The sequence below is a fragment of the Phocoena sinus genome, chromosome 6 (assembly GCF_008692025.1).
Source record: "Phocoena sinus isolate mPhoSin1 chromosome 6, mPhoSin1.pri, whole genome shotgun sequence".
Classification (NCBI taxonomy): domain Eukaryota; kingdom Metazoa; phylum Chordata; class Mammalia; order Artiodactyla; family Phocoenidae; genus Phocoena; species Phocoena sinus.
The window spans coordinates 4,276,598-4,291,141 of record NC_045768.1 but is presented as its reverse complement, the minus strand read 5'-3'; the positions used below and the strand labels follow the sequence as shown (position 1 = coordinate 4,291,141).

Genomic DNA, 14,544 nt, shown 5'->3' with positions numbered 1-14,544 from the left:
AAGTGAATGGTCGTGTGGGCCAGGAGGTAGCAGGAGAGGTGGCGCTTGGATGTAGGATATATGGCAAAGGAAGATCCGATAGGATTTCCTGATGCATTAGATGGAGCGTGTGAGGGAAAGCAAGACTCAAGGATGACTCTGAGGTTTTGGGCTGAGCAACTGGAAGAATGGGATGGAGGTCCCACATGCTGAGTTGGGAAAAACCGAAGCAACAGCACATGTCAGGCAGTAAATCAAGTGTTTCTTTTTGGAGTAGGTTTGAAATGTCTAATAATCTCCAAATGGAGATGTCAGATAGTTGGATGCATGAGGAGTTCAGGGAAGGAGACAGAAACCGTTTCTAAATCTTAGAAACAGAACTTTGGCAAATGTAACCACTTTAAGAGTTGAAAGCACAGGTGAAGCTATATATCCCTGTTGCTAAACTCATCTTGCATAAAGAACTGAGCTCTGATCACACAACAGTAAACATGGCACACCAGTTATGATGCGGCACAATGGTAAACTCTAACAGCTTTGTTGCTATTTTTAAGATACGATGCAAAAAGGTGAAGGAATAATGATCACATATTCTCTTCACATAACAGAGACTAAGAGAGCAGCAATGTCAAAAAGGCAGCTTGGCATATATCAAGCGTGTGGACTTCGTAGTCAAACAAAATTAGGTTTCAATTCTGGACCTAGCGTTTAATACTAAGGATGTCTTTGGATAAGTTACTTAACATCCCTGAACTCTGATTTCCCAATGAGCAGGGAACAAACCATTCTGCTTTGCAGGGCTCTGGGAAAAGATGATAAATGTGCACAGGAAGGACAGGGCACACTGGCTGGCACATAGTCAGTAGTCCTTAAATTCAAGCTAACATTATTTTTGTTATGCTACCTTAGGGAGAGAGGTCCCTACAACACGATGGATGGGAGTGATGAAACAGTAAACCCCTCCAGTTGCCTTACAATTAGTTATGTGTTTGGTCTGCTCATCAATAATTAGCCACAAAACCAAGGCTGGAATGTGATTTAACAAACAGATGGTTTGCAAATTGTCTGTTTTATAACAAACACACTGACAGACGAAGGAATTTACTAGAAGGAGAAGACATTACAAAAGAAAGGTTTTAAATCCTAAGTCTAAAGCAATAAATGCTGGGCCTTTTCCAGCTGAGTCTAGAAAAACTAAAAGAGGACTCTGTCAACCTAGCAAATACAGTCTGGTAAACATCGAGCAAATATACATCTGGTAAATGTATAGCAAATACATGGCTAGTAAAGCCTAATTTAGAGGGAAATTAAAAGATGAGCTGCTGACAGATTTCGCTTCAATGTCTCATTAGGTACTTACTGACTGAAGTGCGGCGGAATTTATGAACATAACCACAATAATATTCATAGGGATCTTGCATGCGATTTCCCTCTATGTCCTCCTCCTCTCCATTTAGTCTTTCAGGAATCAAAAACACCAAATCATTTTCCTTTGGATGAAGCTGTTTAGCTAGTTCACATTCCTCAAGATAAACTATAAAACAAGAAATCAGCATTTATTCTAACAGAATTATTTTACATGAGATTAAAGGATATTAAACCCTTTTACTAAGTTCAAGCAAGTATACAGCACTAGTGGACTTTGTACATACTTCAAAATGACAGTCTAAGCTAGTCAGCATTGTCAAATATTGATCACACAGTATTATAAAAGTCTTCTTAAAAACTGCTACAAAGCCAAAATAGATGAAGTCATAATATTAAAAAGCAGCTAATAAATTTCTTTTCCTTGAAGTTTATCTTAGTTTTTAATCAAGAAAATTTCACTTTTGTGCCCTACTTTGAAAATCCCAAAAGAAAATCTGGAAACAGATCCATGTACACATACGAATTTTGAGCCTACTAGTGGCATTTCAAACAAGGGGGAAAGGACAGTAGTAAAATAAATGGGGCTGAGAAAACAGAGCAAGCTCTAAAATTAAAAAGTTCAGTACCAACTGCCAAATCCAGCAACAACATACTGAACCAAAGCACGAAGTACTAGGATTAAGTAGACTGAACTACTAAGTCAAAAAAGAATTTTAGGGCTCCCCTGGTGGCGCAGTGGTTGAGAGTCCGCCTGCCGATGCAGGGGACGTGGGTTCGTGCACCCTGGTCCGGGAGGATCCCACATACCATGGAGCAGCTAGGCCCGTGATCCATGGCCGCTGAGCCTGCGCATCCGGAGCCTGTGCTCCGCAATGGGAGAGGCCACAGCAGTGAGAGGCCTGCGTGCCGCAAAAAGAAAGAATTTAAAAAATGCATCATGTAAGAAATGTCTATTTGAAGGCAACAGAGACCAAATACAACAATGAAAAATTACTCTGTTGAGATCCAGAACAATGTGGAAATCCATAGGGATCAGCCCAGTATTTTCCCTAGAAACATCTGAACTCTTCAGGGAGTGGAAGCCAGGAATTTGAGCCGTACCTGGGATAGCCTTGTACAAAAAAAGAGATAAAAACTGGAGTCCAGGGCCTGCACAGATAGAGTAGGCATCCTGGTAGCCCTCAAGCTTCAGGTTGGGACCATGAAGGACTACACCCAAGAATGAAGGCAGCTTCAATTCACCCGAGTACTTCAGGAAAGCTCAATTCTTTAAACCAGATTAAGATGATCCCACATTGCTAGTACTCCCAGAATCCTGGCAGAAGCAAAGAAAAATCCTCTCTGGAAGAACACATCCTATCATCCTAGGCCTCTGATTATTTTTTAAATAACTTTCCAAAGACAATGACCAACATATTAGAGATAAGCAAAGCACCAGGAGAGAAGAAATACATGAACTAGTAGTATCAACAAACAAACAAACAAAAAAGGGCTGCACAAGGCACTACACAGAGTACAGTCGTACAGTCCTTGAATTGGTTCCAGAACCCCCGCAGACACCAAAATCCTCAGATGCTCAAGTCCCTTATGTAAAATGGCGTAGTATTTGCATATAACCCACGCACATCCTCCGGTATACTTTAAATCATCTCTAGATTACTTATAATACCTAATACAATGCAAACGCTATGTACATAGTTGTAAATCCAACGTGAGTGGTATGTAAACAGGTGCTGGTGCATAGCAAATATGTTTTTCTGAATTCTTTTCCCTGAATATTTTCAATCCACGGTTGAATCCGATGATGCAAATCCCGCAAATACAGAGCACCAACTGTATGCCTTACACAGTTTAAAATACAGAGTTAAAAAATACACAACAATAAGAGTATACGCAGTGGAACAGATAAACAGGGTTGAAGTTTTTAAGATTTTGCCTTACCTATGGAGACACTTAAAGTATCGATTAAAACTGTAAGCTTTGAATTATGCACGCTGTTAAGTTTTCACCTGAACTACTAAATGGCAAAAGAGGTAAAAATTGAGGTATAATTTCCAAACTAAAAGAAAAAAATGAATGGTTCAAAGGTCTCACATATATGTAAAGAGTATACTCTAGTTCTGCCAGTTTTTTCTTTACATATTGTATTAGGTATGCAAAATGGTCCTATCTTCTGTTAACTGAACTTGCTATCATTGTGAAATACTCTTTTAATCTCAAATAATGCTTTTCTGCCGTAAAGTCTATTTAGTCTGGTATTAACAGAGCAAAACAAGTTTCTTTTAGTTGGGTTTGCATGAGTAGCTTTCTCCAATCTTTCTCTTCCAACCTTCCTGTATCCTTATGTTTACATGTATTACTTGTTAACAGCATATAACATGCCAATACTGATCTTGAAATAACTTTTTCTACCCAAAGATACAAAGGCTACTTAGAAAATCACAAGCTCACATACAGGATAAAAAATATAGATGGTATCGGTTATATCAGGTAGCAAGAAAGCTCTCAAAGACTAGTAGGGTCCTGTCTAAAGGGCTCAGGAGCCAACCTGAAGAAGCCAATTACAAAGACTTGAAACAGAAGTGTATTTAAGTCCATGTGTTTGTAACGAAAAAAATTTTTTTTAAAGTTCACTGGTCAACCCAGCACTTGCAGAGAATTAAGTCATCATTTTGAAAACTGGTCAGGAGTCAAGTATCAATACTTATTCTACCCTTCTTTATAAAGTATACTACTGAGTAATCAAATAAAATGGAGCACTTTCTCTTTATAGAACTACAACAGCTAATAAAGAAATGATAAAATAAAAATATCACCATTTTGTATCCTTTAGTAAAATAATTAATCTAGGCATTAAGGATCAACGGTTATAGATATTACAAAAAGAGAAATTAAAGATCAAGCACCTCCTGATAAAGGAACACACCAACCCCAGCTATGAAACAGTTTTGCCAAAAATATTAGATCAAATGAATCTGATCAAGCCTCTAGATCCAACTATCAATTTACAAGAAATACAAAGGACTGAAAAACATACTAAACACCACCAGGGGGATGCTATCAGCAAGACACAGACAGTAATTCTACAGGGTCAACAACACAATTTCTTCAACAAATAAATTACAAAGGGGGGGGAAATCCATGAAGGAGACAATTATAATTGAAGAAGACATATTAACAATGTCAGGGCTTCCCTGATGGCGCAGTGGTTAAGAATCCGCCTGCCAATGCAGGGCACACAGGTTCGAGCCCTTGTGGGGGAAGATCCCACATGCTGTGGAGCAACTAAGCCCATGTGCCACAACTACTGAAGCTTGCATGCTTAGAGCCCGTGCTCCGCAACAAGAGAAGCCACCGCAATGAGAAGCCCACACACCACATTAAAGAGTAGCCCCCCGCTCGCCGCAACTAGAGAAAGCTCGCGTGCAGCAATGAAGACCCAATGCAGCCAAAATTAAATAAATAAATTATAAAAAAAAAAAAAAAAAAAAAACAATGTCAATGAGTGGACCTAATTTGGATCTTAATTCAAACAGGCTGAAATAAATTGTTCTTTATGAGGAAACTGAAAACTTGAACACTGTCTAGCTATCTAATATTAAGAAAGCACGGTTAATACTTTAGCAACAAAATAATGTTTTACTATGAATTTTTAGGTCCATATCTTTTAGAGATAGTCACTTAAATAATTACAAATGACACCAAAAGAAAAAAAATCTAACCAATGATGATCTGCAAAACCTCTCCCTAGAAAACTGTAAAACATTACTGAAAGTAAACCTAAATAACTGAATGTATGTATCTTATTCAAATCAGTATTAGAAAGATGTCAATTCTTAACAAATTTCCACATTTTTTTTTTTTTCTCTAAAACTTACATGGAAATGCAAAGGGACAAGAATAGCCAACATACTCTTAAGGCAAAACAAGGTAGGCGGACTTGCTCATTAAAGTTTATAATAAAGCTTAATTACGTAAAATTAAGCAACGTGATATGGGCAGAGAGGTAGGCAAATGATCCAATAAAGAAGAAACGAGTCCAGAAAAAGGTCAGTACATTAAATGGACACTAGATTTATGAAAAATATGGCACTGCAGACCATGGAGAAAGGATAATCTTTTCAATAAACACTACTGGGGTAATAACATCTCCATTAGGGAAAAAAATGAAACACGGCCCCTATATCTTACTCGTGTACAAAATCCATTCCAGGTTGGCAAAACAGTGAAGCCTCTAGAAAAGGGATTGGCAAACTTTCTGTAAAGAGCCAGATTTTTCTTTGCAGGCCACATATGGTGACTGTTGCATATTCATCATAATCTTTTTTTCAAAACCTTAAAAAAGGGCTTCCCTGGTGGCGCAGTGGTTGAGAGTCCGCCTGCCGATGCAGGGGACATGGGTTTGTGACCCGGTCCGGGAAGATCCCACATGCCGCGGAGCGGCTAGGCCCGTGAGCCATGGCCACTGAGCCTGTGCGTCCGGAGCCTGTGCTCCGCAACGGGAGAGGCCACAACAGTGAGAGGCTCGCGTACTGCAAAAAAATAGAAAAAAAAAAATCACGATAAATTGGAAATGGTTAAAATTCAGAGGGCTTCCCTGGTGGCGCAGTGGTTGAGAGTCCACCTGCCAATGCAGGGGACACGAGTTCGTGCCCCAGTCTGGGAAGATCCCACATGCCATAGAGCAGCTGGGCCTGTGAGCCATGGCCCCTGAGCCTGCACATCTGGAGCCTGTGCTCCGCAACGGGAGAAGCCACAACAGTGAGAGGCCCGCGTACCGCAAAAAAACAAAACAAAACAAAAAAAACCTTACTCTTCCGCAGTATAAAAACAGGATACTGGGTAGATCTGCAAGCTGTGGTTTGCTGACACCTGTTCTAGATGTTAAAATAATACATTTATGACCTGCAGCAGGGAAAGGCTTCTTAAATGAGGCACAGACCATTAACCGTAAAAAATACATAGATGCGTTTGTTATGTTAAAAAATAAATTCTAAACAAGAATAAAATAAGAATTTTAAAGACATCACTAAGAGAGTCATAATGCAAGCCAAAGTGAGAGAATGGTTTACATCCAGATTATATAAAGAACTCGCTACCAAATCAGTAAGAAAAAGACAACTAACAGAAAATGAACAAGAGTCTTTAATAGGTGCTTCCCCAAAGAGGTTACTTAAGCATCTACTAAATATACGAGAAGGTGCTCAATCTCACTGATAGCCAGGATAGTACAAAATAAAACCACAAATGGCCATCAATACACACACATTGCAACGGCTAAAATGAACAGCACAATCAACACAAATGTGTTGGCACAGACATGGAGCAACGTGACTTCCATACGCTGGTGGGGGCGTGTCATTTTGCATGACTGGCTTGGCGTTATCTACTTTTGTTAAGCTCACACATAATACCCTGAGACTCTGAGACCCACTTCAGGAGACAGACTCCACAAAAACGCCCTCGCATAACATGAAGAGACACATGAATGATCATAGTAGCATTATTCATAAAATGCTGTGTGTAGAAGCAGGCCTGAGGCTGCTATCATTAGAAAGGCCTGCTTACAAGGTTGGTCCCCCTTGGAATCTGGGAACTTGGATTTCCGGACACCTCTCATCATTTGCTGATGAGAATGGCTCACTGTACCTTACCTGTTTGCCAAATTTTTTCTCTACAGCTTATGTCGAACACCCACTTTACTTGTGAAAAGTCATGAATTTGAGCTAGGCAGAGGGTGTTTTAGGCACTGAGTGTCTCAGCTTCCCTGGTAGGTAATGTGTCACACCTCACTACTGGGAAGGTTAAGTGCGTCCTGTGTGACTTCGCTGGGAAAGGACTCTTGGAAACTTGCTCCTGGTTTGCTTTTTCCCTTGGCTAATTTTGCTTTGTATCCTTTTGCCACAGTAAGTCATAGCCATGAGCATGAATACAATTCCTGTGAGTCCTCCTAGCAAATCACTGAACGTGGGGATGGGCCTGGGGAGCCCTGACACACACACCTAAACTGCTGGAAAAAATGTCCATTAACGGGAGTTCCCTGGCGATCCAGTGGTTAGGAGGCAGCGCTTTCACTGCTGTGGCCCGGCTTCAATCCCTGGTCAGGGAACTAAGATCCCACAAGCCACATGGCACTGCCAAAAAAACTTCTTCAAAATAATAATAATAAAAATGTCCATCAACGGTAAAATTGTGACATAGTCACACACTGAAATACCACCACAGCAATGAAAAAAAAAATACCAAAGATGCACACAAAACTGATGAATTACGAAGACATGTTACGTGAAAGAAGTCAGACACAAGAGTGTTATGTGATTCTATCATACCACCAAGATAAACGGCAGATAAATCAGTGATTTAAACATTAAAAAGAAATATAAAACTACTACAAGAAAATATGGAAGCATTTATCTGATTTCTAAAACCAACTGAATGGTAAAGAAATAAATACGGTATTTTTGAACATGTGAAGATAAAAACTGTCTGCCTCAAAAACTGCATGTGAAGCTGAACAGCAAATAATGAAATTGAAAAAAAATTAACAATGCACACAAATAAGAAAACAACCTCCCTAACAGAAAAAAAAAAAGGACAAAAGGCATCAACAGACAATTATCCGTGCCCCCCAAAGAATACAAAAGACCAATAAAGATTTGAGGACAAAAACTACAACCTCAAATGAGATACATTTTCCATATAAAACTGGGGGAAAAGTTTAAACTAGCAAATGAGAAGAGATACATTCTTATGTTAGAAGTGAAAATCGTATTCTTCTTGGTAGACAGAGGCAATATGAATCAAAAGTCTTAAAATGCACACACTGATCTAGCAAAGGGATTTATTCAGTGTAACAGTAAAAAACCATAAATAATGTACATGTCTAACTAGAAATTACTGGTTAAATAGAACTATGGAATATACTGACAATGGAATAACTACATACACTGAACATGCTATTATTATCTATCTCTAAAAAGACATTTATAATAGATTAAGTGAAAATAAGTCAAATGTAAGCTTCATGAAGGTGGAATTTTATGTTTTCATCACAGCTACATACCTAGCATCTAGAATCATACACTATCAGGTAGTATAAAGTCAGTAAATATTTGCTGAATAAATACATGAAAACAGTCACTTAGGTAAAATAACCCTACCAACCCCCCCACCCCCTCCCACCCCCACTTCACTCAGATGAGTAGGAAGTCTAACAGTAAGATATACACTACTATGTTCATAGGATTATCTCTGAATGATGGGAACTGTGAGTGATGTTTATTTTACTATTGGCTAATATTATCTGAATATTCTACAGTGAACATATAATACCTTTCCCCCCAAATATATGTACATGCTTTTTTCCTTAAGTGAATCTATGGAGTAGGATGGATTGCAAGGGGGAAGGAGGCAGACGGAAAATTTATACGTTTTATTTTAAAGGGTTCTAAATGCTTGGTTTATTTATAACTAAGACATAACCGTGACACGTGCTCCAGACCACTCATGAAGTGAGAGCAGAGACGGCAGAGAGATTAACTCAGAATCTGTACGCACGATCATGTCAACGCCCCCTCCGCCCCCGCCAGTCAAACTCCCTCACTCACCTTCTCTCTCCCTTGCCCAGCATCTAGGGACACTTTGGCCTGTGGTATTTTGATTGCACAGTGGTTAAAACCACGAATTTTATAACTGTCCCAGTAATTATTCTCATTAATTAAAGACTTTAAACATATTCTTAGTAAGAGGTTACAAATTCACCTTAGGAAACCTATATCCCAGAAAATTCAAACAATTATTATGTTCCCTCAAACAGCAATCACCAATTACTATATGATATAGCCCAAGTTACATAAGAAAGAACTTACCCACAAACTCCCAGTGTTTTTTATACTCAGAAGGAAATTTTCGTAAATGCAACTGATGGAATTTCTCTTTGTTTGGAGAGCTGATCCATTCCTGTGCCACCTACGCAAAGCAAAAAAAGCAAATTAAGAAAGCAAAAACATCTGAAAAGCCAATGTTAAACAGCAAAAATTTCCAAAGTAAGCAACCATAAAATCCAGAACCTAGAACTCCTGTGTGACACAAACATTAAAAGTTAATTTGGGACTTCTGGTTTCCAGCTTGGCATTTAAGGAACTTAGAAGTCACCACTCCATCCTAACAAGTAAAAAGAGACAAAAAGGTAGATGCAACCACAACTTACCAGAGCAGAAAACTCTTAAGTAGAAACCTCCATGCCAGGAGGAAAACCTGAACTGGATGTGACAAACTGTTGGAGGCTCGGCATGAACAACTCTCTTATATAGGGGGACCCAGTCATAAGAGGGACCCCACACTTTGGTGAGTTTTACCTCTAGGAGCTCTAACAGGCCCTCACAGTGAACACTGAAGAAAATTCCCTGTGTGCTTCCAGCGGGGGTGGGGGGTGGTGGGGACTGGGGAAAAGGAAACATTCTGAAATACACCAGAGCATTCTTGACCTTCTTAACAAGGCCTGATCTATGAGAAGCTATTTTACCAGAGTCAAACTTGCTGGGGTTTTATCAGAGCCTAACCTACTTGAGGGAAGAAAACCAGCTCCAGCCCATTCTAACCATCCTGTCTCACCCAAGGAGGTGGGGGAAACTAAGAAGCATGTGGTGTAAAGCTCTCAGTCCAGAGGCAAAGGCTCACTGAAAGAGTGACACCTTATCACAGGACTGTGGAATGAGCTTCCTTCCCCCATACCTCATTTCTGTATCACTAAAGGCCTATTTACCGCTGTTCCTTTTATTTAGTAGATTATGACCGCCTTGCAACAAAAAATTACAAGGCATACTCAAAGGCAAAAAACACAGTTTGAACAGACTAAAGAAGCACTAAAACCTGTCAGATATGGCAGGAATACTGGAATTATCAGACCAGGAATTATTTTTTTTTAAACTATAGTTAATACACTAAGAGTTTAACGGAAAAAGGAGACCATGAAATAATAGATGGGTAATGTAATGAATGAGATGTAAAGTAGAAAGAATCAAAAGGTAATGCTAGAGATCAAAAACACTGTAACAGGGCTTCCCTGGTGGCGCAGTGGTTGAGAGTCCGCCTGCCGATGCAAGGGACGTGGGTTCGTGCCCTGGTCCGGGAGGATCCCACATGCCGCGGGGCAGCTGGGCCCATAGGCCATGGCCGCTGGGCCTGCGCATCTGGAGCCTGTGCTCCGCAACGGGAGAGGCCGCAGCAGTGGGAGGCCCGTGTACCGCGAAAAAAACCAACAAAACAAAACACTGTAACAGAAATGAAGGATGCCTCTGATGGGCTCATTAGTACACTGGACATTGCTAAGGAAACAATCTCTGAGCTTGAGGCTATAGCAATAGAAGCTACCAAAGCTGAAGAGCAAGGAGAGAAAAAAAAAAAAAGCAAGGAGAAAAAAAAAATGGGGGAAAAACACACACCCCGGAATATCCAAGACTGTGAGACAATGACAAAAGATACAGCATACACATAATGGGGATACGAGAAGAAGAGAGAGAGAAAAAGAAGCAGTATTTGAGGCAATAATGACTCCAAGACCAAGCAGAATCAATGCCAGAAGCTACACCTAGGCATATCATATTCAAACTTCAGGAATATGAAATATCAAAGATAAAGAAAAAAATCATGAAAGAAGCCTGTGGGAAAAAACACCTTATCTATAGAGGAGGAAAAATAAGAATTACATCTAACTTCTCTTCAGAAACCATGCAAGCAAGGAGAGAGTAGTGAAATATTTAGACTGTTGAGAGAATAAAACCTACCAACCCAGAATTCTGAATCCTGCAAAATTATCCTTTAAAAGTGAAGGAGAAGGGCTTCCCTAGTGGTGCAGTGGTTAAGAATCCGCCTGCCAACGCAGGGGACAAAGGTTCGATCCCTGGTCCAGGAAGATCTCACATGCCACGAAGCAACTAAGCCCGTGAGCCACAACTACTGAGCCCGTGTGCCACAACTACTGAGCCCACGTGCCACAACTACTGAAGGCCGCATGCCTAGAGCCCGTGCTCCATAACAAGAGAAGGCACCGAAATGAGAAGCCTGCGCACTGCAATGAAGAGTAGCCCCTGCTCGCTGCACCTAGAGGAAGCCTGCGCACAGCAATGAAGACCCAATGCAGCCAAAAATAAATAAAATAAATTTACTAAAAAAAAAAAAACTCAACAGTAGGAAAACAGACAACCTGATGAAAAAGATGTGCAAAAGGCCTGGACAGACACCTCACCAAAGTAGATATACAGACCGTAAATTAGTATATGAAAAAATGCTCCATATCTTATGTCATCAAAGGAATGCAAATTAAAACAATGAGATACTATTACACACCTATTAGAATGGCCAAGATCTGGAGCACTGACAGCACCAAATGCTGATGGGGATGTGGAGCAGTAGGAACTCTCATTTATTGCTGGTGGGAATGTAAAATGGCACCATTACTTTTTTTTTTTTTTTTTTTTTTGCTGAGCCACATGGCTTGTGGGATCTTAGTTCCCTGACCAGGGATCGAACCTGTGCCCCCTGCAGCGGAAGTGCATAGTCCTAACCACTGGACCGCCAGAGAATTCCCAAAATGGTAGCACCACTTTGGAAGACTGTTCAGTGGTTTCTTATGAAACTAAACATATTCTTACTGTAGGATCCAGCAATAGTGCCCTCAGTATTTATCCAAATGAACTGAAAACTTATATTTACGTTAAAAACCTGCACGTGGATGTTTACAGCAGCTTTATTCATAACTGCCTAAACTTGGAAGCAACCAAGATGCCCTTCAGTGGGTGAATGGATAAACAAACTATGGTACAACCAGACAATGGAATATTATTTAGTGCTAAAAAGAAATGAGCTATCAAGCCATGAAAAGACATGGAAGAACCTAAAATGCACCTTACTAAGTGAAAGAAGCCAATCTGGAAAGGCCACAAACTGTGTGATTCCAACTATGTGACATGCTGGAAAAGGCAAACTATGGAGACAGTAAAAGGATGAGTGATTGCTAGGGGTGAGATGGGGGAGGGGTGAACAGGCAGCGCACAGAGGATTTTTAGGGCAGTGAAAGTACTCTGATATTAAAGGACTGATACATGTCATTATACGTTTGTCCAAACCCTTAGAATGTACAAATCAAGAGTGAACCCTAATGAAAACTATGGACTCTGGGTGGTAATGACTTGTCAATGTAGGTTCATCAGTTGTACAAATGTACTACACTGGTAGGGGATGTTGATAATGGGGGATGCTATGCAGAGTTTCTCTAGCTCCCTGCAGCTAGAGAAAGCCTGTGTGCATCAACCAAGACCCAACCCAACCAAAGATAAATAACATAAATTTATATATATATAAAAAGAGAGGTACTGAGTACTATCTCCAAAATGTGTGCCCAATGCATTCACTTCTCTTTATCTCCAAAGCTGCCACCTAGATCAAGCTACCATCATCTTTCTCCTGGGCTACTGTAATAGCCCCCGACAGGTCTACTGCATCTATGCTTACCTTTCTACAGTTACTCTCTAATGAGCAACTAAGAATGTTTCTTTTTTTTTTAAAAAAGTAAACTACTACATATTTCTACTCCCCCGGCCTAAACACCAACCAGCTAAAAATTCTCCAACATCTTCTCACTGTACTGAGAATGAAACCCCAACCTGCACTTACAGGGTTGTATACCATCCAGCTCTTGACTGATTTCTCAAATCTTACTTCATTTCCCTTTACCTCTAAGTTACCTTACTCCAGCCACATCAGCCTAATCTCTTTGCTCACACATGCTCAGTTGGGCCTACTTCAAAGCATTATAGTCTTGACCCTCCCCCCTCCTCTGCACAAAACCCTCCTCTCCTGGCTCTCAGCCCGATCTCAAAAGCAGCCTCCCAATGTCGCTCATCATATCAACCTGTTTTGTTTCCTTCACAGAACAAATTATAACTGTACATTAGCTAAAAAACGGTGCAATCTCCCTATAAGGGGTTTGGGCACTAAGAATCACAGCTGGTACTCCAGAAGAGCCCCCTTTCTGCCTGCTCCTTGTCTACACAACCTAAAAAGCGCCTGCCAATTACACTCTGCATATACATGCATGCACACACAGGTAACAGAAGGGGACTGCAAACCGAAACTTTAAGAAAAAAGAGTATTCGCAAAAACTGACCAAAAAATTGGTCCCTGTCAAAACAGTGCACATTTATCTAATACTTTTGTGTGTTAAACGTAAGGATTAAAAACTAATATATCCTCTATCAGTCACATCAGTACACAAAAGACTCATATTTCTTTTTTTTTCCCCACACACACTGTATTTTATTTTTACAAGAGATGAATAAACTGACGCCAAGCATTGTAAATGGATGACCACAACAAAAAGCAACAATGACCGCAATTACCAAACACAAAACACACTCACACTATGTCGTAATATTGACATTCAGTCCAGGAATCCTCCACTGTAACAGCTCCTTTACTTTGCTGTGAAAATTGATTTGTATACTTTTTGCCTCTGAGTCCTTGTGGGATTTTTTTTTTTTTTTTAATTCAAGAGACTCATATTTCTAAAAGTTGAATTTGTTCGTTTCCCTTTGGGGCAAGGGATAATTCTACGCAATGTCATTGCATTCCACCTACAATAAGACATAATAACTGGATAACCAAACACTGCATTTCATGTCCTAAAGAGGATACCAACCGCATTTTTGTCAAAGGACTCTAAACACACTTCAGCATTCCATTAACAAACAATATTATGAAGTCAAATTACATCCAAATGAGGGTAAGAAGCCTTGGCCCAAGACTGTGGTTGATGCCACAGTCTCTGGCTTATCAGAAAGAAGAAAAAATTAAAAGTAATCAAGGTATCTGAGAATTCTCTGGCAGTTCAGTTGTTAGCGCTTTCACTGCTGAGGGCCCAGGTTCAATCCCTGGTCAGGGAACTAAGATCCCACAAGCCACACGTTACAGTGGGGAAAAAAAAAAAAAGTAATCAAGGTATATTAATAATACCATTAATAAATGTGGGCCTATATAAACTAGAAATGCTAAAACAATGCTGTTTCACTACATGGTTAAAAAAAAAGGAACAAGATAAAACTTCGTGGTAAAGATGACAGATTGGACACGGGCATTTCCTTTCATTCCCCCTGAAACCCCACTAAAACACCCAAGGGATTTTTCACAACAGGATTAATT

The 14,544-nt window shown here is 40.0% G+C and overlaps 1 protein-coding gene across 4 annotated transcripts in view; it reads right to left on the bottom strand.

The window, feature by feature from the left end:
* The window catches only part of SETX (senataxin), a 76,396-nt gene that overhangs the window by 28,424 nt on the left and 33,428 nt on the right, over positions 1 to 14,544 (bottom strand). For all 4 annotated transcript variants that reach the window (XM_032633940.1, XM_032633943.1, XM_032633942.1 and 1 more), the window contains 2 exons: positions 9,216 to 9,315; positions 1,340 to 1,513 (listed from right to left, as the gene is read on the bottom strand). In XM_032633940.1, the coding sequence (XP_032489831.1) occupies positions 1,340 to 1,513; positions 9,216 to 9,315 (274 nt within the window). The remainder of the gene's footprint in view (positions 1 to 1,339; positions 1,514 to 9,215; positions 9,316 to 14,544) is intronic.